The 24,976-nt window shown below is 50.6% G+C and overlaps 1 protein-coding gene across 3 annotated transcripts in view; it reads left to right on the top strand.

Moving 5' to 3' along the window:
• The window catches only part of CLIP2 (CAP-Gly domain containing linker protein 2), a 71,010-nt gene extending 47,427 nt beyond the window's left edge, over window positions 1-23,583 (top strand). Inside the window, exons 9-17 of one of the 3 annotated variants that reach the window (XM_081132231.1) lie at window positions 4,519-4,623; window positions 6,296-7,231; window positions 9,374-9,431; window positions 12,717-12,800; window positions 13,699-13,855; window positions 16,269-16,428; window positions 17,279-17,464; window positions 17,907-17,969; window positions 21,587-23,583. In XM_081132231.1, the coding sequence (XP_080988357.1) occupies window positions 4,519-4,623; window positions 6,296-7,231; window positions 9,374-9,431; window positions 12,717-12,800; window positions 13,699-13,855; window positions 16,269-16,428; window positions 17,279-17,464; window positions 17,907-17,969; window positions 21,587-21,598 (1,761 nt within the window). In that variant the 3' untranslated portion in view covers window positions 21,599-23,583. The remainder of the gene's footprint in view (window positions 1-4,518; window positions 4,624-6,295; window positions 7,232-9,373; window positions 9,432-12,716; window positions 12,801-13,698; window positions 13,856-16,268; window positions 16,429-17,278; window positions 17,465-17,906; window positions 17,970-21,586) is intronic. The other 2 variants (XM_081132233.1, XM_081132232.1) reach the window with 2 other exon arrangements.
• Window positions 23,584-24,976: the final 1,393 nt, after the last annotated feature.

The raw sequence follows: 24,976 nt of genomic DNA, 5'->3' as shown, positions 1-24,976 counted from the left end.
CACTGTGCCTCCATGTCCCTTAGCACATCTGCTCCCTCTCCCCACTGCCTACCCAGCTTCTTGGACCCACCCAGACTCCAGCATCCACCATATACTAGCTGTCCTCTCAAGAGAATCTGATTGTTCCTAGACTAGCTAATGCGCTGGCTGACTTTAGATCAGTTGTCCACCCCAGATCCAATTGGCCCTGGCTAGGAGAGACAGGGGGTGGGACAGACAATGACTGACAGCTAATTCAGTCCAAGGGCAAGAGTCCTGTCACTGCTGTTTTTATTGTGACCACATTCGTGGTAAGCAGAAGGCAAATTGACTCAAAATTCCATTCATCCCCACTCATCTTAAAAGTCAAAAATAAAACTCAGAACACCTGGTCCCCCTCCAGCTCTATCGCCCCATCTGCCTGCTCGTTGTTCTGACCTCAATCCCCCAACCCCAGGAGGTGCCGCATTCCAGCCTCTCAGCCTCCTTCCTGACCTCTGACATTGGCCTGTCCAAGGGCTCAGTCTGGGCCCACATGCCTCTTGGTCTACCCTCTCCCTGAGAGCTTTCAGTCTGTGACATTAAATGCCCTTTATAAGCCCATGATTCCCCTGGTCTTCCCCCGATCTCTGCACGGGTGTGCCTGCTGGACACTTCCACCAGGACAAGTAAGTGATGAGCGCCTTTAGCATTTCCCTGGGGCTGCAGTAAAAAAAATTTTTTTTACTATAATTTGGTGGTTAAAAAGAATAGATTTATTCTTTGACAATTCTGGAGGCTAGAAGTCCGAAATCAAGGTGCGGGCAGGGTCATCCCTATGTCTCTTCACATGACCTTCTTAGAAGGACACCAGTCATTGGATTTTGGGCCCAACTTAATCCAGTATGACCCCATTTTAACTAATTACTTGGCAAAGACCCTATTTCTAAACAAGGCCACGTTCTGAGGTTCCAGGAGGGTATGAAATTTGGGGGGATGCTATTCAGCCCAGTACAGGAGCCCACATGTAACATGTCCCAGGCAGACCTCTCCATTTGTTCCTCTCTCCCCCTAACACCACCCCCCTTACCTTTCTCATCTCACAATTGGCCCACAATTCACACAGTTGCTCAGGCCCCACAGCTAAAATTTATCTCGAGCCCAGCCGGGCGTGGCTCAGCTTGAGCGTCGACCTAGGATCCAGGCAATTGGGGTTCGATTCCCAGTCAGGGCACATGCCCAGGTTGTGGGTTCAGTCAATGACTCTCTCATCATCGATGTTTCTATCTCTCTCTTGCCCTCTCCTTTCCTCTCTCTGAATCAATAAAGATATATTTTAAAAATAAATAAATAAAATTTATCTCGAACCTTCTTTTTCCCTCCTCCCTTTATCAGAAATCCTTTTGACCTTGCTGCCAAAGTCATCTTCATCCCCACGGCCACCTTCCTGGGCCAGGCCACAGCGCCTTGCCTTGGACAGCTGCATAGCCTCTACTTGGCTGCTCTGTTTCTGCTCTTAGTCCTCAACTGTCATTTGTCACACTGAAGCCAGATAGACTTTATAAAAGTGTCTTTTTAATTTTTAACACTGGAAAATTTTGAATCTCTAAGTAGAGGATGACGTCATGAACCCCCATTTACACATTACCCGGCTTCAATGGTTTTCAACTCACGGCCGCTAGTTTCAGCCATACCCCCCACCCACAGCCCCTTCTCATGTTATTTTGAAGCAAACCACAGACATCATATGACCACATCTTTTAAAAACATAAATCAGATCCAGTTCCTTTTCTGCTCACACATCTCAGGCCACCACCTGAGATAAAAGCCAGGCTCTGTAGAGTGGCCAAGGGAGGACCTTCGGGACCCAGCCCTGCCACACACATCTGTTCCAGGCACGGAGGGCTCCCCTCTGCCTCTGGAATACCCCAAGCCCTGTCTGCCCCTGAGCTTCTGCTCGTGCTGGTTCCTCTGCCTGAACTTCTCCCCGTGCCTGGGTCCCTACCTCTCCTTTAGGTCTCACCTTAAATTGTATTTCTTAGAGGCCTTTCCTGCCTCCTCGTTTTATGTCCATCCCACTTGCCCTCCACTTGGTGCTCTGTTCCTAATTCAAGTCACAGCCTGAAGTTATTGTCACTAATCATTTATTGTTTGCATCCTTCCCTAGAATGTGAGCTCCTTGAGGGTGGGGACCCTGTCCATCTTGTTTACGTTTATATCCCCAATGCCAGAGCAGGACAGGAGCATGGTCAGGTGCTCCTCAGGAGTGGGATCATAGGGCAGAGGCTGGGGATATGTTTTGTGGTTCTCAAAAGGGTGTTGCCATGTTGCATCATGGAAACCTGTGCCACTCTCTGCCACCAGGGTTCAGGTTATTGTTTTGTTAATTAAATAGCCCCCTCAGTGTTATTTTTTATTTGCATGGGAACACCCATTGTAGCAGAGAGAGCCAGTTTTATGAACTCAGAATCAGCGTTTGTTGAGAAGGATTTGGTGCGAGGCCTAAAGGGACATCAAGAGGTGTGACAGTGCCCGTGACCTTCAGGACCCACGCGTGCGGTTGGAGAAACTCCTTCCCCATTTAGTTAATAATAATAATAGTGTGAGAGGCATGGCGGTGTGCTTTGGAGTGGAGTAGACATGGTTTGTGTGAGGAGAAGGAAAAGAGCTGCAGGGCAAGGGCTCAGGCAGGGCTGGCCTGAGCTTCCAGGGTTGGGAATGGGGCAGAGAGACAGGGAGCTCCCCACTTCAGGAGCCTCCTTCATTGCTCCAGGCGGCTGCCGGAAACCTTGCCTCCCCTCTGTGGAGTCAGCATGGTCTGAGGTAAGATGCCAGTTCTGAGGTCCAGCCATCTGAGTCTGGACCTTGCTCTGCCCGAAGGTGCAGCGTGATTCTGAGCTCGAGGCTTTCTCTGCCTGGAGTGGCCTGCCTCTCTTGCAGGATGGGGAGCCTGCCTTGATGGTGGTTTTCAGAACATCAACTCCAGGAGACCCGATACTGACTAAAAGAGGAGGGTGGTGGCCCCCACTCCTCAGGCCCTGCTCAGTGTCCCTGGAGCAGAATGGAGGTTAGATCGTCCACCCACCTAAAATCTAGTCTCTAAGGCTGCCCCACCCAAGCTCCTAAGTTGAATTTATCCTCACTGAATGAGTACTGGAAACAACTCCACTGGGCTCCCATGTGTCCCCACGAAGACCGCAGCCCATGGACCAGGAAGCTAGAAGTTTTGAAAGTGATGGAGATGAGTCCTGTTGGGGGGCACCAAATGCAATTGCCCTTAAAATTGTGAAGCTGGGGGCTTTTTCTTGCCCATGGGGTCACCAGTAGGGCATTTATGATCATGCTCCATCTAGCGTGGGTCCTGGGCAGCACTACTGTGCCCACCTTCAGTGAGAGGAGGGTGGGGACATGCCCTGCAAGGCTGTAATTTTCTGGAAGAGCCTGAGTGTGGCTGCTGGTTAGCACTGCGGTGTACTGCCCTCTTGAGAGAGAAAGAGGGAAACTTTTTAGTTGTTCTTATAGGAAAATTCACAGAAATAAGGTCACAGGCCAAAGCACATGAACATCTCTGTAGCTCTTGATAAATTGCAAGTTTCTGGGACGGGAGGTTTCGGTTTACACCGTTGCCATCAGCCACGCTAGTGTCGGGTGTGTATTCCTGTTTTTAGGAATACGTGCTATGTTGCTAAGCCTGCCTCTTCAGAGCTGCCACACAGACTTGCTTTAACCTTGTTTCTCCTGGATGGTGACGGGACAAGCAGGGGGATGAGGAGGATTCTCTAGCTTCTCCCTAACCTGAACTTGGTCTCCATACTGCTTTGAATGCTCACAGATCTGTCACGGGAAACCCAAATGCCAGCCTGGATGCCCGGAGAATGCCAGGCTTTGTTAGTGTGTGAAGTGGGGGTTGTGAAGCTGGGACAAAAATGCCCTTGTGCTTTCGGGAGACCAGGCGTTCTCTGCAGGGCCCTGGGGGGTGGGCACTGACAGCGCTGGGCATGGGGCTGGGCAGTGGGAGGCACAGCTCAGCCTCCACCAGGGAGGCCAGGCTGGGAGAATCATGATGGTGCGGGTACATTTTTGAAAACCTCCCATTCATTTGGTTCGTCCACCTTCAGCACAGGCCTGGGGACCAAGAATCCTGCGGTCATTTACTTGCTCATCCCTCCTGGCGGCCTCCTGTGCCTGGCATGATGAACAGCCCACAGGGTCCTCGTGGGGAGTGGGAGCAGGCTGGGGCTCCTTCCCAGAGCTGTAAGGGAAAGGGCCACCTGGAGGTGACAAAAGGGACCCAGGGTGCCCATTGCCACCCAGCTTGGGCAGGGTGCTACAGCCTGTCCTCTGCCCTTAAAGAAACCCAGCCAGGACGCTGAGGGGCAGGGGGAAGGCTCACCTCCCCAGACCTCCTCTTTCCCTGAGCCACCTCCTCTCCTTGACCTGTTTTCCTGTCTTGTTCATGGTAGATGACGCCACCTCTCTCTCTTTCTCTCTCTTCCTCCTGCTTCCTTTCCCTGTGCCCTCTGCCCTGTCCTTACCTCCCCGCCCACCTGGGTGGACCAGACCCAGACGCAGCTGGAGCACGCGCGCATTGGGGAGCTGGAGCAGAGCCTGCTACTGGAGAAGGCGCAGGCCGAGCGGCTGCTCCGAGAATTAGCCGACAACAGGGTAACGCGCCCTCCGCCTCTGGCCCGCCAGCGCCCTGGCCTGTGGACATACCTGGGCCTCCTCTGTTTTATTATTTTCTCTGTCCTTGACTGCTGTCTTCATTGTTTTTTTCCTTTTGCGCCCTTTCTAGGAGGGAAGTGGAGGGTCAGAAATGCGCTAACACTCCACTGCCATGGATGCCTGTTGGGGGAGGGGGCTTGGCTCTCTGTGACTTTGCTCCCCAGCTAGTCCATTGGCTGGGAATGTCCTGTGAGACCCTCCGCCTCCCTCCCTTCCCATGCATTGCCATGACACAGTTTTGTCATGTTCAGAAATCATGGGTCTCTTGGGAACATTCTGCCTTCTGTGGGCAGGCACAGAGACAACCTGTCCATGCCTCCCTTCTCCCAGCTGGGGAAGGCTGGAGGTTGGGGGACTGTAGATCCAGGTTTCTCTAGCCTGGAAGGTCTTGAATATGGTGGCAGGAGGGGCCCCCTGAAGGACCTGGGGCTGGGGATCTAGGTTTCTGTGTCAGCCCAGGATATGGCCGTTGTGGATCAGGGAGTAGTTCCTAGCTAAGGAAAGTTCTGTTTGGAGGTGAGTTCCCCCTGAGTCCCAGGGCCTGGTTCCAAGTCCAGGCTCCAGGCCCAGCTAGCCCATGAATATCCTGGGACTGGCCCCTGTGCAGGCACACACATGCAAACAGCTGGCTGTTCTAGCCCAGGGGACAGCCCAGCTGCAATTCTGGCAACAGCTAAACAGCCAGCGAGCAGTGATTGGGGTGTAAACAGCATGCAGTGTGGTGTGCGGAGCGGTCAGTTTCTGCATGTCAGCCTCAGCACACAGGGGAGTGTGTGCAGGCAGTGGGCACCTGGGGACACAGAGCTCATTTTACACACACTGACTGTTGCCCAGTGACCGTGTGTGCTCATGCAGTACACATGCATGTGCACAGAGGCTACTTGCAGAAACTGACTTGGTCATGGTTGACAGGCTGGAGCCCTCCACACCAAGGCATCTTAATCTAGGCTTCAACTTGATTGAAAAACAAGTTCATTGAACTAAAGGTCAGCTTCAGAAACAAAAATTTTAAGCTTGTAAAAGATATAAAACGTTTAAATATTTTGTTTCCAAATCTGTGACCATTGGCGTGATCAAGGTGTGGGTTTTTGGAGGGTGGAACCTCTGATCTCAAGAGTTTTCTATCAGGAGGCAGGCCTGGGAGCATTAATTTTGTTCTGCTTTAAACATTAAGCCGACCCTTCTTTGGCCACCCCCTCTAGACAGCCCCTCTGAATCAACCCATTCTAGCTGGGGACTTTTGAGAACAGGATAATGCAAAAATCCCCTATGGTCTCTGCTCTTTTAAAAAGAACATGAACTGAAAGAAACCCATAACCTCAAATAGGTGGTTTCTTTTAACCACCAATTTGCCCCAAGCCTAGTGCAGCAGGGACAGCTGACTCCCTGAATCACTGGGGTACAAGCCAGGGGGTTCTTTCTGGTAGCTGTGGTGGGCAAGGCCCCTGAGAAAAACCAGCACTCGGGTAAGGGTGGATGCCCTTCCCTTCTCATGACCTCTGCCACTGGGGCTGGGGCCCTTGAGTGGTGAGGAAGCCCCCCCTAAACTCCTGTTGCATCCCCCTTGCTCTCCAGCTGGCCTGCTGATCCTGTCTCCCTCTCTCCCTGGTAGCTGACCACGGTGGCCGAGAAGTCGAGGGTGCTGCAGCTGGAGGAGGAGCTGAACCTGCGGCGCGGTGAGATCGAGGAGCTGCAGCAGTGCCTGCTGCACTCGGGCCCACCGCCTGCTGACCACCCTGAAGCCACAGAGACCCTGCGGCTGCGGGAGCGGCTGCTGTCGGCCAGTAAGGAGCACCAGAGGGAGAGCGGTGTGCTACGAGACAAGTATGAGAAGGCCCTGAGGGCCTACCAGGCGGAGCTGGAGAAGCTCCGGGCTGCCAACGAGAAGTATGCACAGGAAGTGGTGGACCTCAAGGCCAAGGTCCAGCAGGCCACCAGTGAGAACATGGGGCTCATGGACAACTGGAAGTCCAAGCTGGACTCGCTAGCCTCGGACCACCAGAAGTCCCTGGAGGACCTCAAGGCCACCCTGAACTCGGGCCCAGGTGCCCAGCAGAAGGAGATTGGGGAGCTGAAGGCTGTGATGGAGGGCATTAAGATGGAGCACCAGCTGGAGCTGGGCAACCTGCGCGCCAAGCACGACATTGAGACCGCCATGCACGTGAAGGAGAAGGAGGGCCTGCGGCAGAAGCTGCAGGAGGCCCAGGAGGAGCTGGCCGGCCTGCAGCAGCACTGGCGGGCCCAGCTGGAAGTGCAGGCCAGCCAGCACCGGCTGGAGCTGCAGGAGGCCCAGGACCAGCGCCGGGACGCTGAGCTGCGGGTGCATGAGCTGGAGAAGCTGGACGCGGAGTACCGGGGCCAGGCACAGGCCATCGAGTTCCTCAAGGAGCAGATCTCCCTGGCAGAGAAGAAGATGCTGGACTACGAGCTGCTACAGCGGTCGGAGGCCCAGAGCAAGCAGGAGGCCGAGAGGCTGCGGGAGAAGCTGCTGGTCGCTGAAAACAGACTCCAAGCTGTCGAGTCCCTGTGCTCGTCCCAGCACACCAACGTATGCAGCACCCTTTCTTGCTGGGCTGTGCGGGGGCCCACAGGCACCAGCAGCTCAGGCCTGAGGGCTGGCTGGGGAGGGCCTAGGTGTTTATTGACCTCTTTTTTCCAGCCCAGGGAAGCATTCTCCTTGCCCTCAGGTACATGCCCATTTGAAATCTGGGGGCATCAGGCTCAGAGGAGGAGCCTCTTCTCCCTCTGTCAGAAGGGCAGCTGACCTAGGTGACTGTGGGGACCCAAGGTAGTCTGAGCTGACCTGGTTGGGTCCCCCACAGACCAGGCCTGGAGAGAGATGTACCTCAGAGCAGAGAACAGACTTCCTCCAAGTCCCCAAGTCCCTGATGTACCCAGATATGTCCTCTGCAGGCTCTTATGCCATGAGGCTGGCATTAACGTGGAGGACAAGCCCTGACCAGTCCTGGGGCTCCCATCTCCAACTCGAGTGCTAACCAAGGGGATCTAAGGACGGGCTGAGCAACAGTCCAGTGGTCACTTCCCCAGAGTGTGGGGGTCCCTGGAGTGGGGTCTGGAAGGCTGGAGGGGGATGGCCCTGGAGAGGCTACTGCCACAATATTAGCTTTTCTCCAAATGTAGATATCTCAGATGAGCAAGCTAAGGAGGCCCATACAGGTGTATTCACTCCAGTGGGGCTGGGAAGGGCCTTTGAGTGGCTCAGGGCACTACACCTTGTGCCAGACCCTGTGTTGCCCCATTTCACTTTCACTCCCATGAGGTCAATATGGGCTCCATTTCATAGATGAGCCAATCTTTCCAGGGTTTCTGCCCACTAGTGGGACAACTAGCAGTATGATCATTGCCTTTTTACAGGCCCCGGGGATTCTTGATCTTCAGTTCCTCGTACTTTTACATTAGAATTTAGCATTCCAGCAATAAGTCTTCAGAAGTTCCAAATACAGGGTGCCTTTTTGTAAAAGGAGCTCTGCTTGTGTCATGCTTTGAGGTCCCAATGTAGTAGCCTTTGGCCCCCTTCTGCTAGGAAGTGACCATTTTTAGCAAGTGCTCTCCCAGGATCCTGGGCAGAAGGAAAAGGAAGAGCCCCAGGTTAGCCTATGTGTATATGGCCTGATTGGCTTCTCAGGGCAGGGTGGGCAGGCCTGGGACCCCACACCTGGACTCCCTTAGCAGGAGAGGTTTGTGGCTGCTCTAGTTCCACAGAGCATAGGGGACAGAGGCCGGAGGGTGGCCTCCTGCTCCTCAGTCACAAACCTTGGACTGAGGAATGGGTGATGACCTCAGGAAGACCTCTCTTGACTTCCACACACACGGTGTCTCAGTCTGGACCCACATGTCCAGGGACACTAGATTTTTGGTCTCATGTAGAAAGTATGAGAATTTTTAAAGAATGTTTTAGTGTGTGCCTTATTTTCCCTGCCGTGTTTGTAAAAAAAGATCTAGGGGGCTTAGTTATCACTATCTGAGACTAAAATGGGGGTTGGGATGTATAAGAAAAGTATGAGGGACAGGTGGATGGAGGTGACTGCCTCCTCAGCTCTGTGCTGTCTTGATTTGCAGTGTTAGACTCTGGCAAACTACAAGCTCAAAGGACAGCCAGCATGAGCAGGAGGCCAGAAACTTCTGGAGAAGGAAGCAGTAAGGAGCCAGTTGATGTTTGCCCAGATTTTTTTCTTCTTAATATTTTCTTCTTCGGCTTCTGGGTTTATTATTTAAAAGAAGTGTTGGAGAGAAAGGAAGTAGCATTTCTTGAAGTCCCTCTAGGAGCTAGCCCTGGGCTTGCTCTGCACACACTTCCCCATGGCAGTCGATACTTGTTTCATGGAGGGGAAACTGAGGCTGGAATTTTGCCTCTGGATGTTGGTGGAAACAGATTCTCAGGACCCACCTCTGTAGGTATCCCAGGGAAGGAGACATCTGTTTAATATAATAGACATTTTCAACAGAGGAAGGGGTAGGAGGTGTGCCCATGGAAACCACAGAGCAGCCTTGGGGGTGATGGGAGCAGAGGAGGGGTCCTCTGTCGCCGGGGGGTTATATCAAGGACACTTGTGCTCCCTGCCACAGCAAGTCCCCTTATGGAGTGTGAAGGTGGGGCATGCTTGTTGGGTTGGTTGGGGCTGGGGACAGAGGGGAAGCGAGCGTCCCCCTTACAGGCCTCTTCTTTCAGATGATTGAGTCGAACGACATTTCAGGGGAGAAGATCAGGATGAAGGAGACTGTGGAGGGTAAGTGGCTGCTGAGCAGGTGGGACAGGGCTTTGGGGACAGGCTGGTTTGTTCTGCCTTTGAGCTGGGTGCCATTTGGTTTTGCACCATCTGCCATTTGGTGAGAGGTGCCTACTGCATGTTCAAGCCACCCCGCAGGTGAGGAGGGCTGTGGCTGTTTATTGAGTTCTGGGCATCATGCAAATACCCTGTTATTTATTTGGTTTTGCGTTTTCTTTTCTTTTTTTAATATATTTTTATTGATTTCAGAGAGAGGAAGGGAGAGGGAGAGACAGAAACATCAATGATGAGAGTCATTGATTGGCTGCCTACTGCTGGGAATTGAGCCTGAAACCCGGGCATGTGCCCTGACCGGGAATCAAACTGAAATCTCTTGGATCATAGGTCGATGCTCAACCACTGAGTCACGCTGGCCAGGCTGGTTTTACATTATTTTTAAAATAGGTAAAAACTAACATATGGTGACAAGAGAAGATCTGACTTTGGGTGGTGGGCACACAGTGCAGTATACAGATCTTGTAACATAGAAACACACCTGAGCCCGGCCGGGCATGGCTCAGCGGTTAAGCGTCGACCTAGGATCCAGGCGATCAGGGTTCGATTCCCGGTCAGGGCACATGCCCGGGTTGCGGGCTGCAGCTGATCAATGACTCTCTCACCATTGATGTTTCTAGCTCTCTCTCTCCCTCTCCTTTCCTCTCTCTGAAATCAATAAAGATATATTAAAAAAAAAAAAAAGAAACACACCTGAAACCTATATGATCATATTAACCAATGTCACCCCCCCAAAATTTAACAAAATAAAATAGGTATAAACTACAAATAGTTCAAAGGGCATAAGGTGAAGGGTCTCTTATTCCCTGGTTCCCTTCCCAAAGGCACAGCGTCGGCCAACTTCTGTCGGTCCCCATGCAGAGAGTGTCTGCACATACAAGCAAATAGGTAACAGATGGTGCCATACCTCTCATTCTCTTCAGCTCCTTACTTTTTTCCATTTAATAATGTATCTTGGAGACTCTTCCTTATCACTACAGTCTTTTCTGTGGTGCAGAATATCCCATTGTGTGGAGCCACCATTGTATATTTAGCCAGTTTCCTACTGTAGGTCGTTTTTATTCTTTGCCTATTGCAAACATCGCTACTACAAGTTACCACCTCCTTGGGCTCAACCAGTTTTAACTCCCACTGGCTGTGGTTGAAAGTGGGTTTTCCCACAAGCCTCACCAACATTGTTTCATCAAACTGTGATCTCTGCCAGTCTGAACAGTAAAAGATGTCACCTGATGTAATTTCAGTTTACCTTTCTCTCATTGTAAATGAAGCGCCATTTCCATTTCTACTGGCATCCTTTGCCCATTTTTCCCCTATTGGATTATTGATCTTTTTGTTCATTTTTAGAAACTCCTTACATATGACATTGCAAACATTCCCCCCACTTGTTTGACTTTTCTTATAGTGGTATTTGCCATGCAGATTTTCTTAAATTGATCTGTTTTTTGGCTTCTGGATTATTATTTTTATAAATGTATCCCATGGTTTCTTCTAGTACTTTTTATATGTTTAAATCTCTGATCCATCTAGAATTGATCCTTCTATAAGGTGTGAGGTAGGGACCCATTTTTATTTTTTTCCTAAAAGAGTACCCACTTGTCCCAATACCATAATACCATGTTTGATAAACTTATCTTCCCCTCTCTACTGACTTGAATTGCAAGCATTATTTTTAAATTTTCTTATATAACTGACTCTATTTCTGAATTTGTCTATTCCTTTCCAATGACCTTTCTATCTGTTCATGTGCCAATTCTATAACATTTTTGTTTTTAATTTATTTTTATTGCGTTTGGAGAGGGGAAAAGGGAGAGAGAGACACACACACATCGATCAGTTGCCTCCAATATGCACCCTGACCAGAAATCGAACCTGTGACCTTCCAGTGCACAGGGTGATGCTCCAGCCAACTGGCACACCAGCCAGGGCCTGTAATGTTTTAATTATTCAAGCTTGGTTTGGTTTTTAGTTCCTGGTAAGCCTAGTCTTTCCTACTCTGCTTTTTCAAAATTCTCCTCGCCATTTTTTTTTAATCCTCACCTGAGAACATGTGTAGAGAGAAGAAGGGGAGGAGAGAGAAGGGAGAGAGAGAAACGGAGAGGGACATCGATCAGTTGCCTTCTGTACGTGCCCCAACCAGGGGTTACACCCAAAACTCAGGTATGTGCACTGACCCGGAATTGAACCAGCAACCTTTTAGTGCATGGGACATCGCTGCAACCAACTGAGCCACTTCGGCCAGACCATTTTTTTTAATTAGGGAAAAATTAACATAACATAAAATTAAACAGTTTAAAGCAAACATTCAGTGACATTCACAGTGTTTTGCACCCACCACCTCTATCTAGTTCAAAAACATTTTCGTCACTTCCAAAGGCAACCTCATACCCAAAACCAGTCACTCTATTCTCCCCTCCCTCCAGCCGCTGACAACCACTAATCTGCTTTCTGTCTCTATGGGTTCGCCTATTTTGGATATTTCCTATAAATAGAATCTTACAATATGTGGCCTTTTGTGTCTAGCTTAGTTCACATAGCATGATGTATTCAAGGTCCATCCATGTTGTAGCATGAGTCAGTGCTTCATCCCAGTTTATGGCTGAGTAATATTCCATCCCATGCATATGCCACCGTTTGTTTATCCATCCACCTGTGGATGGACATTTGGGCTCTCTCCACCTTTTGGCTGTTGTGAATAGTGCTGCTATAAACATGCATGTCCAAGTACTTGTTGCATATCTGTTTTGGGAGGCATACACCTAGAGTGGAATTGCTAGGTCATATGGTAATTCTCTAGGTCATATGGTAAATCTGAAGAAGTTTTTGCCAAACTCTCTTGACTATTCTTGCTTATTTTTCCAAGAGATTTTAGAATCAGCTCATCTAGTTCTACAAGCATTAAAACTTGTTCGTATTTTTATTGGTATTACCACCTTAAACTTATAAATTAACTTATGGGAAGTTAATGTGTTTCTAGCACTTTCCATGCATTATCTTTTTACAACGGCTCTGAGGCTATCCAGTATTGAATGCACATGACCTTGTGACATGGGCACCGTTATTATCATCTCCATTTCTTGCTTGAGGAAACTCTGAGAGTTAAGTTGCCTGAGACCACACAGTACTGGAGCCTCTACTTCAGAGTGGGTTACCCAGAGTGAGGGGTGGCGTCCACTGTACCGCAGCACTGAACCTGGAGCATGAATGGCTCCTCGTCTCTCCCTTCTCCCCTAGGCCTGCAGGACAAGCTGAACAAGAGGGACAAAGAGGTGACAGCCTTGACGTCCCAGACTGAGATGCTCAAGGCCCAAGTAAGTGGTAAGTCTCCCTCCCGCAGGGCAGATGCGGGGGGTTTCATGGGGCCACGTGTCAGTGGAGCGTGGAGAGGGTTGGCGTCTGGGTCAGGGTGCCCTCCCGCACTCTGCCTTGAGGAGGTGGCCTGGGCCAGTTCACCTTCACTGGACTGCCACTGGGCAGCAGTGAGTGGGGGAATAGTAGCCCTCTCATGGTCCATAATACAATTGGGGACCGCAGCCAGCTTCTCTCGCCAGTGGCCACTCTGTTCTGAAATTCCATCAGGATTTTTTGGTTTCTCATAGGCTACTTTGATATAGTCTGTCTGCCCCCAGCCCCTGGAGGAAGTACCAGGATTTAAGAATGGGGGGAAGGACACCGGCTGTAGCAGAGAGCAAGACACAGGGGAAGTGAGGACAGAGGGGAGCCTGGGGTGAGGCAAGGAATTTATGATTTGGTGCAAGACTGGCCCTGCTTCTTGTCTGCTGGAGTGCCAGTGGTAGTGTCCATGAGATGACCCCACCCTGGGAAATGGTTCCCACCCCCACGTCTCTCCAGTTCCCATCACGTTCACATGGCATAGTTGGTTCCAACAAAGGTCAGTTGACCTCAGATGCCTCCAAGGCAGAGGTGAAGCAACAGTGTAACACCAGGTCCTATCTCAGGAAGGGTGGACTGCTTCCCACCACCACAGGGCCCACGCTGCTGTGCTTGGGGGTCCTGGTCTGCTTTTTGTGGCTATTCTCTCGGCCCCTAGCTGCCTGGCTCTGCAGGAGAGAGAGACCCACTCAGTGGAGTGTGTCACTGTGATCCCCTCCTCACCCGAGAAAACTGGCTCCCTGCCCGGGCCTTGGTCCTCGAGTGGGACAGATTCCCACAGTGATCCTGACCGTCTCCTTCCTTCCTGCTGGCTGACCCTCAGCACTGGAGAGCAGGTGCAAGTCTGGAGAGAAGAAGGCAGACACCCTCCAGAAAGAGAAGCGGCGCCTGGAGGCAGAGCTAGAGACCCTGTCCCGGAAGACCCACGACGCCTCCGGCCAGCTGGTCCTCATCAGCCAGGAGCTGCTCCGGAAGGAGCGGTGAGTCCGCTGTGAGCAGGGTAGTTGGACCCGCCTGGCCCTGCCACCCCGCTGTCTCCCCTCTGGCCCTGACATTCGCCAGTCCTCTCCAGAGGTGGGCAAGGATGGACTGGGTAGGACAGGTGGCTGGCATCACCAGCGATCGTTGTAGTCTCCTCTGCCAAGCTCAGGTGAAGCTTCAGAATCCTCCTTCACACAGCTCTCCAAGAAGAACTTCCTGAAAAGAAGTTCCCAAACTTCTTTGTCTCAGGGATGCCTTTAAACTCTTAAACACTATTGAGGATTCCCACAAAGCTTGTGTTTATTTATTCTATATCTATCACATTAGAAATTAAAATTAAGGAATTTAAAAATATTTATTAATTCATTTAAAAGTAATAAACCAATTGCATGTAACATAAATAACATGCTTTTGATTAAAAGTAACTGTTTTCCAAAACAAAACAAAATTAATGAGAATAGTGGCATTGTTTAACATTTTGTATTCAGTCTTTGCAGTTTGTTGTTTTGGTTGAAATATATTATGAAAATCTGGCCTTACAGTGATATGTAGTTGGAGAAGAGTGTATTTTAATATTGTTTTCAGATCATTAATATGCCATGTGACCCCAGGGGGCGGAAATCATTGTATATGCATGAGAAATGATAGTGAAAATAGTTTTGACACATGGACCGCTAAAAGGGTCTTGGGGACCCCTGAGTGTTCCCTATACCACACTTTGAAAACCTCTTGGTTCCAGTTTATAGACATGGTTTGTGTAACCCATATGAGGCTTTAGAAAAAAAAACTAAAAAAAAAAAACTAGATAGCATTTAAAAATCAGAAGATTGCACATAAAATTTAGATTTCTCCAGATTCCCTTAAAAAAATTGGAAGTTTTGACAACACTAGGCTGACTTCCAGCCTAGAAACAACCAGCCATTGCTGGGGAGCACCTGCACCCTTTCAGTGGGCAGGGCCCTTTCAGTCTCCTAAGCCCCCCACCCTTCTTCATTATTTTACTTACACCCACTCACCGACATGGTTCACCAGCCCCTGCAAACATTTGAGGTTCAACCTCTGATTTAAAGGAATCTTGTTAAAGTACAAGCATCTTTTTATAAAGGAAATGCCGTCTCTTCCCCTCCTGTTAAGTCTGAGGTACACATTGGGAGTTTCTATGCTAGATTTGCTTCAAATTTAACACCTCTCTAGAAAATGTGGCCCATCCCAGGAGGGGGTTAAACAGGTGCAACTGGGGAACATTCCTTCCCAGCATGAACTCATGACCAGCCAGGCTCCTCAGTTAAGGCTCCACTGATGTCTTGCTCCCCATACCCTCCCCCATCCAAATCAGATATTTTATTCTTTGTGCTCCGTCCAGTCTTGCCTCCCCTGAGGTGTTTGTCTTCCTGCTGTCAACTGGCTTATTTTTTCCTCTGTCTCTCATCACTCACTCAATTCCTACCTTCTTCTTTTTGGACATTTTATTCAATCCAGTCCATTTTTTGAGGCTTAGCTCACAGCCCATCTCTTTCTTGAAGCCTTTCTTTATTGAAGTAGGCCACCATGAGCTTCTCCATGCTCCTGTGGTGCTAACGAGGAGAGTAGAAAATCAGCCAGGAATGTGTTGCCAGATTAACAAGTAGAGATTTATTTTTCTCACATAACAGGAAATCTGGGAGTAGCTGTGGATGACAGTTGGTTTAGTGGCTAAAAAAATCAGTGCTAACTAATTGGTTCTCTTGGACTCTTCCTCATGGTGCATAGTGGCTGCTGGAGCTCCGGCCATCACATTCATAGCAGAAAGGAGGAGGAAAGGGAAAGGGGCAGTACCAGCAGATTTCCACTTTGTTCTCAACTACCCATCGCCACCTAGTAAGGGAGTTTTCCCCTCCTCTATAGTAGATGCAGGCAAGAGAACAGGCTTAGAAGGAGTGTGTTCTGTTCTCTAATCCTCTGCCTATTGAAGACGCTGCTGATTGACCACCACAGGGCCTCAATGTGCCTGAGAATCATTCTATCACAGTACTCCAGGCAGCTACTGCCAGTTGATTAAGCGCTCGCATGGGCAATAAAACTCATCTGATTTCCGTCATTTAAAGTCTTGCTTCTGGGCTCTCTTGGATAAATATTTTGTTTTGCTTTGTTTTGCTTAATTTTTTTAGTTAAGCAAATATTCTCTTTTTTAAAAAAACTTTTAAAATATTCTAGGAAAGGCCAAGTCCTCTTCACTGTCCCATCCCTAAATCCTGGCCCCTCTGAGGCTATGGTCGAATCTTTTCATGCCTCATGTTTCCACTCTGGCCCCTTCTGGCGGAGGTGATGTTTTAATAGCCAGTCTCTAGGCATTAGGCTAATAGCTGGAGTATGGGAGTAGAGGCGCTGGGGCTGACTGTAGCTATTCTGTGCCCCCCCACATTCCTCCCCCAGGAGTCTGAACGAATTGCGGGTATTGTTGCTGGAGGCCAATCGCCACTCCCCAGGGCCTGAGAGGGACCTGAGCCGTGAGGTCCACAAGGCTGAGTGGCGGATCAAGGAGCAGAAACTCAAGGATGACATCCGGGGCCTTCGTGAAAAGCTGACTGGGCTGGTATGTGAGGGCAGAGGAATGCTAGGGTGAGGCTGAGGCTGCCGTGCAGTCAGGCCAGGGAGAGTGGTAACCTCTTGGATCCACCCCAGGAACAACCAAGCTTAGAGAGCATTCAAAATCCCCTAGAACCACAGGGTGAGTGACACAGCTGGTGAAGGGGCTACAGGCAGCTGCTTTTGCAGACATCGTGGCTGGCTGCTGTGTGGCCGTCTAGGTGATGCAATGCAAAGGGCTACTGTCTAAGAATCAGACCTATCCAGAGGTAAGATGGGCTACTGCAGGGTTGTGAGCTCCCCATCCTGAGAAGTAACCAGAAAGCAGCTACTTGTTTAGGGTCCTACAGTGCGGATTCACACATGAATGTGAGGAAGGAGGGGGCAAGTTTGAGTGGGAACCAGGCAGGTGTGTCTCCGGGGACCATGGTGGGTGGGGCAGCTGTGTCCTGCTGGGAGGAGGGGTGTAGAAGTCACTATCGGAGGGGGTCAGATGGCTGGAGGGTAAAAGGTGATGAGGCTTTGGGTCTGACGGTGAAGAGGAGGGATCCATATAAGACAGTGGGGAGGAAGTGAGGGTCAAGAATGAAAGAAGGAGGGCGTCTGGATTTCGGGACTTGGAGGATGTGAAGCATATGACAGAGCCTGCTTCAGTGGGGACTCTCAAGTGAGGGAGGGAAGGGTGAGGAATGTCCCGGTGATGCTCTGGCCTGGCCCAGAGATGGGGTGGGGCCAGGAGAGTTTCTTGCTTGGAGGAGAGGTTTCCCTCCCCTGGCACACACATGCACACGGGCACACATGTGCATGCACACAGGCACACACACACACATGCTCTTCCTTTCTCCCGCCACTTCCAGGACAAAGAGAAGTCACTGTCAGATCAGAGGCGCTACTCCCTCATTGACCCGTCCTCAGCCCCTGAGCTCCTGCGGCTACAGCACCAGTTGATGAGCACAGAGGACACACTGCGAGATGCACTGGACCAGGCTCAGCAGGTGGAGAAGCTCATGGAGGCCATGAGGAGCAGTCCTGACAAGTCCCCGGTGAGCCATGGGCCAGGGCTGGGCTGACCAGGCAAACCAGAGGGCAGTGTTCCCATGGAGCATGGCCCTTTCCTGGGAACCCTGGTCCACAGGGTGGTGGGGGCGGCAGAGGGAGCTCTGTCTATCCTGGGAACCCTGGTGTGAAGGGGGAGGCAGCCCTGTCTGTCCTGGAAACCCTGGTCTGAGGGGAGAGACACAGGCATGTGCTCTGGGAGTTCCAGCCCAAGAGGTACATGGCTTTGGCATGAGGATCTCAGACTAAGGGGAGAGATGCGGCCTCACCCTAAGAGCCTTGGTCTGTGGGAGTCCTGGGTCACCCATTCTGAAGAGCTCTGGTCAGTTTGGAGCCTGAGGTGATCCTATCAAGAAGACCTCGCCATCTAGCGGATGTACTAAGAACTGCTGCCTGGCGAACCTCAGCATCTGCCCATGACTCTTACAGGCCATCGGCAATTCTGGTTCTGCAAACGGCATCCACCAGCAAGACAAGGCCCACAAACAAGAGGTAAGGGGCACTCTGGCCCCAGGGGACACCCTGGAACTCCCATCACCCTCCCGTACAGGCAGAAAAAAAGCCTTAAAAGCCTTAAAAGTCACCAAAAATACAAACAAAGATGCGTTATGCAAAGGCTTTACAATAGGACTCTCACAGAGGAACCCGTGCAGTTCATCTTAATTCAGAATTTATCCTGCTTTTTTAACCTTGTTTCCTTTTTTAAAAAATGTTTATTCTAAAGTAACACATGCCTATTGGGAAACTTTTGGGGCAAAAAATACACAAAAATATATAAAGAAGAAAATGCTAGTAGCCCTGCTACTCAGAGATGACCAAGGTTAGTGTTTGTAAGTGGTAGCCTTCCTGAACTTTCCTAAGTATGTGTATGTGCGTAACTCATACGTATACAGTCAGTTCTCATTATTCACAGATTCCACATTTGCAAATTTGCCTACTCACTAACATTTATTTGTAACTCCAAAATCAATATTTGCAACAATTTTGTGGTCATTCATGAACATGCACAGAGCAGAGCAAAGTTTGAATTGCATGTTCCCAGCTGAGGAGTAACAAGGCTACCTCTGCCTTCTTGTCTCAGTTCTCATACTGCAAACATGTCCTTTTTGAAATCAATTTAGTGCCACATTTTTCACATTTTGGTGTTTTTTCTTGGCAATTTCTACTGTTTAAAATGACCCCCAAGTGCAGTGTTGAAGTGTCTCTAAATGAGAGAAGATGGCTCTGTGCCTTAGGAAGAAAATCAGTGTGTTAAATAGGCTTCGTTCAGGCATGAATTACACAGTAAGTCCTCACTTAAGGTCATTCATAGGTTCTTAGAAATTGCAACTTTAAGCAAAATGACATATGACAAAACCAGTTTTGCCATTGGCTAATTGATATAAACGAGAGTTAAGTTCCTACAGCATTATTTCTGGTTATAAAAACATCACCAAACTTCTAAATAAAGACCTAAACCACTTACAATATTAAACATTGAAATAAATGTGAGCTACACTTACATTAAAGAAGAATAAAAATAGGAAAGATAATTATTTTCCAACCCGCTTCTTCCAGTTCAGGGTCACAAGAGGCTGGGCCTCTCCCAGCAGCTCAGGGCACAAGGCAGGACCCGTCCTGGACCGGACGCCCTTCCTCATGGGGCCACTCGCACCCACACCCACTCACACTGGGACAGTTCAGACATGCCAGTTTACCTCCCAGGCGCATCTTTGGAATGTGGGGGGAAACCAGAGTCCCCGGAGAAAACCCACACAGACATGGGGAGGATATTCAGATGCCATACAGACTGTGGTCCCGGCCGAGAATCAAATTTCTTTTTTCTTACCAATGTAACAAAACGATCTTATTTGAAGACTTGCCATACTATTGGCCTTGAGTTCATGAGTCAACAGTATGTATTAAATAAGGTGGCAGTGGCTCAGTGGTAAGTAGGAGGTCACAGTTCTATTCCCCGTCAGGGCACATGGCCCGGTTGCTGGCTTGGTCCCCAGTAGGGGGGTGCAGGAGGCAGCCCATCAATGACTCTCATCACTGATGTTTCTCTCCCTCTCCCTTCCTCTCTCTGAAATCAATAAAAACGTATTTTAAAATAATAATAAAAAATAAGGTGCCTTTACACAGAATCACACAAAACATGGTTATGTATGACCAGTTGACTAAAACATCATGATCAGAGGAGGCTCGAAGGACTCTACCCCCGTATTTTCCCCGAGGGCAGTGGCAGTGATATCTGATAATTCAGAGTTGGTGACTTTACAGAGCATAACTACTGCGAATAATGGGAAGCTGTTATATGTATATGTATAGGTATGTCCATCTGTGTAAACATTAATTTCATTTGGAAATAATTTCAAAATTACAAAACAAACCTGCAAGGATGGAAATAGGCGGATGCGCTTTCCGCCTTAACGCTGTAAGGGTGCTGCCCCGTCGGCTTCGCCTCCTGCTCTCTGGGTGTAGATGTGAGTGTCACAGTGCCTGAGCTTTTCTTCTCAACCATTCGAGCGTGAGTGCATGTGTCGTGGCCTTAACACTTGGGTCTGTATTTCCCGAGTAGAAGGGCATGATTACACATAACGACAGTACAGTTACCAATCTGTATCCATTCTGCTCTCCGTGCTCATTTTCTTCGTTGACCCAGGAGCATCTCCCACCGTTTTCCCCTCAGTGCAGGATTAGTCCCAGGCTGTCAGCTTACTGCATTTACTAAAGAGCTACTATGGCTCTTTAGTCTCCTTTAATCTGGAACATGCTCTCAATTTCCCTTTGACTTTTATGACATTGACACTTTTGAAATATAGTCCCCACTCTTTTTAATAGAAGATTCCTCATTTGGGGCTTGTCTGATGGGTCCTCGTGATCCGAGCCAGGCCCTACATCTCATCTCAGCTGGAGCACTTCGTCAATGCCGTGTCCTCCGGCACCCAGACGGGGACATGATGTCCATCAGCCCTACACACCTCATGTGAATTTGATCACCTGGTCAAGGAGTTACCTGATTTCTTCACTGTATAGTTAGTGGGTTTTTCTAACAATCAGCCTGTGGAGACTTTAAGACCATGTGAATTCCCTGCTCCTCACTGAGCCCCCTCCCCCACATTTAGCGTCTGTGGATGACTCTCCCCTGAGCCAGCCTTTACTGCGATGGTTGCAAAGCAGCACATACATCATTTCAATAGAGTAAGTCGCACACTCTATATTCAGTTTCACCTCCTGTATTTTTCACTGAATATTTCAAACGTAAGCATTTTCTCTCTTCCTTAAGCAGTCTCTGTAATTTCTACATTTTATAAAGTTGTGGGTGTAAAATTGGTTTTCTAGAACTTCCAAGGGCCTGAAGGGTGCCTGTGACTCCCGTGATTATTACGTCTCTGCTTGACTGCTATGTTTTAAGGGGGTACCTGGTGGCCTCCACCCCACAGTTAACGCCTGCTTTTACCCACAGTGTTATAGACACCCACCTGGGGCCCGGCCTCAGCCCAGTAAGGAGGGAAGAGCCCAGCACTGGCCCTGTCCCAGGCTTGCTATGTGACCTGGGACAAGTGAGGCTGGAGTGGGGTTAGGAACTTGTCCTTCCACTCCTGACAGTAGATCCCCTGGCCAAAGGTGCTCACCTAGACACTGGAGAACCTTGGACATAAAATCTGCCAAGGGCCAGACCTGTGGGGGAGGGACAGAGAGAAATGGTGTGAGGAGGGGCACAGAGCTGTAGGGGAAAGTGGCAGGGTGCTGATATCCAAACCTTGTGTGGCTTTGTCAACCCTTTGAGGCACGGTGGTCATCTCATTTTGCAGACATGAAAACCAAGGCTTGGAGTCTCATGTCCAATTTTTATTTTCTTGAATTCAACCTCCACACATGAACTCAGGGCTCTGTAAACCCATCTGCTCTTGCCTCTCCTCAACTTTCCCTAAACAGCTCCCACGCTACTTCCTATTTCACTGTTCCTCAACACACAGCAGAGATTTTTTCTGCTCTAGGGCTTTTGCCCATGCTGTTCCCTCTACCTGGCACAGATGGGTTCTCCTCCCCCAACCCCCCCTTTTTACCTACCCCCCTCTGCCACTCCTGAAGACACTTGCTGATCAAGCCCTTGCTCTCTCCAGGACAAGCACTGACCCTGAGGGACACCATGGAGCAGCCCAGTCCACACCAGAGCCACTCCTTTCTGCCCCAATGGCGCCCCCTCCAGGCAGCGGCCAGGACTGTCACTTTGGAGACAAGAACAGTGTTTGTAACAATAACGTACCTACCACCTTGGACAATCCCCCACCCTCAATCCCCCTGCCGGACCAGGAGGCTTCCTCAAGCACGAACTTCCACAGAGAGCGGTACAGACCTGGCCTGGCCCCTGGAACCTTCGGCCTAGACACCCAGGACACCCCAGCAGTTTCTGGAGTTTGTTTGGGGAGGCTGAGGCTATCTGACCAGGCACCTCTCCCCAGAACGAGCTGCCCTGAGGACCATCTTGGCACCCTGGGCACATCTCTAACCTCCCTTTCTTCCCTTCCTTCTCCCGGGTCCCCCTCAGACTGACCCCAGAGAGCTATTGTCCCAGGAAAGGGTCAGAGGAGGCCCAGGGTCTCCTTGCAGGCACCAAGGAGGGAAGTCCAGTCCTCAGGAGCCAGGTGAGGACCCTCTTTTCTGCAGCCATTTACAGGCCAAGGCAGTTCCCAGGGCTGCTTGTCCCCACATCCTGAGCCTCCTTCAAACAGTGGTACAAGCTCCCCTTAGCCCATCTGCCCAGCGAGGTCCAAGGTTCAAGGTGTTGGGGTACAAGGACCTTTTCCCCCAACATCAATACACACACACACTCCAAGCTGCTGGCCAGAGGGTGGTCACCAAGGCCAGGAGCCACAGTATTAGGAAAGTTTGGAAGCCCCTCTCCTCACCCCCCCAGTTGACCTGGCTTGGAGCTGGAGTAGGGTGGCCACAGGAGTTCAGACCAGTAGTCCAGACATGCTGTGACTGGTCAGTAATTTGGTGTCCCCTGGGCTGACTAGATGTTCCAAAACTGGGCCTCCCACCGCAGGTACACCTATGCACACCCTGACATATGCACCCACTGACCCTTGACACACGCACACTCAGAGGGGTCATACGTGGCCATGCAGATGGGGTGCTGGCCATCAGCCATGCTCAGGCCGCACAGATGCACATGCTTGGGCTCCAGGACTGAGCCCCAGGCCGGGCAAGGTAGTGTTCGCACCACCACAAACATTCCTGCAACCTGACTGCGCACACACCCCCCGGTACACTCAGCGAGCGTCCAGGGATGTGTATGCCAGGCACACGCATCAAAATGCACAAGTACCAATAGCCCCCTTCAATCTTACCAGGCACCAGCCCAGAGCTTTCTCAACCTTGTCTCCTGTAGCCAGAAAGAGAACCCAGGGGATATTGTTGGCGAGAAAACTCGAACGACCTCTCCCTCTTCCTCTCAAGCCCTGCTGAGTTTCTCTAGGCCTGTGCATGGCAGGAAAAGCCAGCCTTGGCCCAGCAGCGCCCACCTCTAGAGCTGGGGGCCCATGGGTTATGGCTTTGTGCTGTAGCAGTGCTGCTGGGCTGCAGGGGAAGCCTGGGGCCCCATTATGGCGTCCCCGAGGTGCACCAGGATGGTTATGCAGTCCGCCCAGGGAGCAGCTCAGGGAGCCTGAAAGTGCTCCCAGGTACAGGTGGGTGATGCTCGCAACCTGCCTGAAGGCAGCCCGTCTTGGAGGCAACCAGTATGTCCCATCGGCCCCACCCCCTCCCTGTTGGCTTTTGGTAGCTCTCGCATGCGGTTTTATTAACAACAGTCTAGGAGCGATGCTTTAGTGGCTTAACCCAGAGTTAATAGTACTCTTTCCAGCAAAATCAGGCAGCTGCCCACCCAAAGGAGGTGCTGATTGGTCCACTAACTGCCAAAGGCCCACACCGGGAGGGGCTTGCAGGTGGCAGGTATCAAATAAGTGGTTTCCCAGTGAGCGTCTCTGCCTGCCCAGTGTGGGCTCAGCCATGCCCCCTTCCCAAGTCCTCCCCAGGTCCTTCCCCTCCCCAAAGTGGAATTGTTGAAGTGTGGCGAGTCCGTGCTCGAGACAATAAAGCTTGTGACTGAGGTCCAGGACCCGTGCAGTTGTCTGCTTCTCTCTGTCGGTGCCCTGGGCTCCCCAGCCTCTCCCAGCTTGTGAGCACACTGGTGCCAGGAGTTGGTCTCAATCCTGTTCCTGATGGGCTGCCTGCCAGCTAATTTGACTTGAGTGTGAATGGCTGGCAAGGACCTCAGAGGAGCTGATGTTGAAGACACCCCGGGCTGAGCTGCCTTGTTTGGATTTGAATCTGAGTCTTCAGAAAATCTTGTTTGTAGTACTTCTTGGAGAGGGGCAGGGGTTTGAACTTGAATCTGTTAAGAGTTAAAAGTGGGCCTGCAAGAAAAAAAAAATCCTGATACGCAAAATAGGGATGGGCTAGCACCAAGTTGTTGAGTTAGGTGAGTGAGAACATTTTCAGGTTCAGAGGTAACTCTGTCTCCTGCAGCAAGCCGTCTGTAGGTCACGTGAACAGTCAGCGTCTGCAAGCTCTGCGGTCATTCCACAGGCTTTGCAGTTGAGGCTGCCTCCCCGGGAGACTGAACAAGGCCTTGGAGGCTCACCGCTGAGTGTGTCCGCAAGCACCGTGCCCTTTCTCGGAAGCTGTATCAGCACAGTCCTGGGACAAGCAGTGGGACCCCAGGGTGGGACAGGACTTGAAAGGGCCATGTGTGCAGGTGTGGGCAGGGCTAAGGGAACCCACAAAGGACTCTGGGGAGCCACTGCTACCCACAGGGGTAAAGCAAAGGGGCTGTGACTGGAACTGGGCAAACGCTGCAGCTGTGGAAAGAACTCCAGCAGGTGGGTGGCCCTGCAGCAAAGGAGCTGCAGGAGTAAATACCCGGCCCCTCTCCTCCCACCCTCCTCCTGATGCCTCTTCTTAGTGGAACCCAACCCAGAGCCAAGGCAAGGGGCCTGTTGGAGGGTAAGAGGCCAGCCCTGGGGCCCAGCCAGGATGGAGGGAGTGCCGAGTGGGTACAAATGGAGTGCAATCAACACAGTGTCCATCACGAGATAGATTTAAAGTGCCCTATTTATTCTCTGGGCTTCTGCTGCCTTGAATATATATGGTCTCTGTCCTTCCAGAACTTTCTTACCAGCCCAGCATTTGAAATTCAAAGAGCTGCTGCAAACAAGGTTCTTTCCTGTTAAAACCAAACACCACTGTGACCTGTGGTTTCTTTTACCGGAGCCACTGGCTTAGCCCAGTCACTTGAGGTGATGACACCAAATGTGTCACCCTTCCCTGGGGTCAGCTTGCTGCAGGAGAGAGAATGAACTCACTTCCGTGGGAACGCCACACCAGGGGCATGCGGTCAGAGAAGAGCCAGGCCCCCACCCACTCGTGGCTCCCAGGCGGGCAATCTAAGTTGTGTCAGCTGCTGTGAAGAAGAGGGTGCTGGGTGGGGGAGGAGGGAGAAGGGGAGT

Source organism: Miniopterus schreibersii (assembly GCF_964146895.1).
Source record: "Miniopterus schreibersii genome assembly, chromosome: 3".
Lineage (NCBI taxonomy): Eukaryota > Metazoa > Chordata > Mammalia > Chiroptera > Miniopteridae > Miniopterus > Miniopterus schreibersii.
This window is presented reverse-complemented; position numbering and strand designations above follow the sequence as displayed.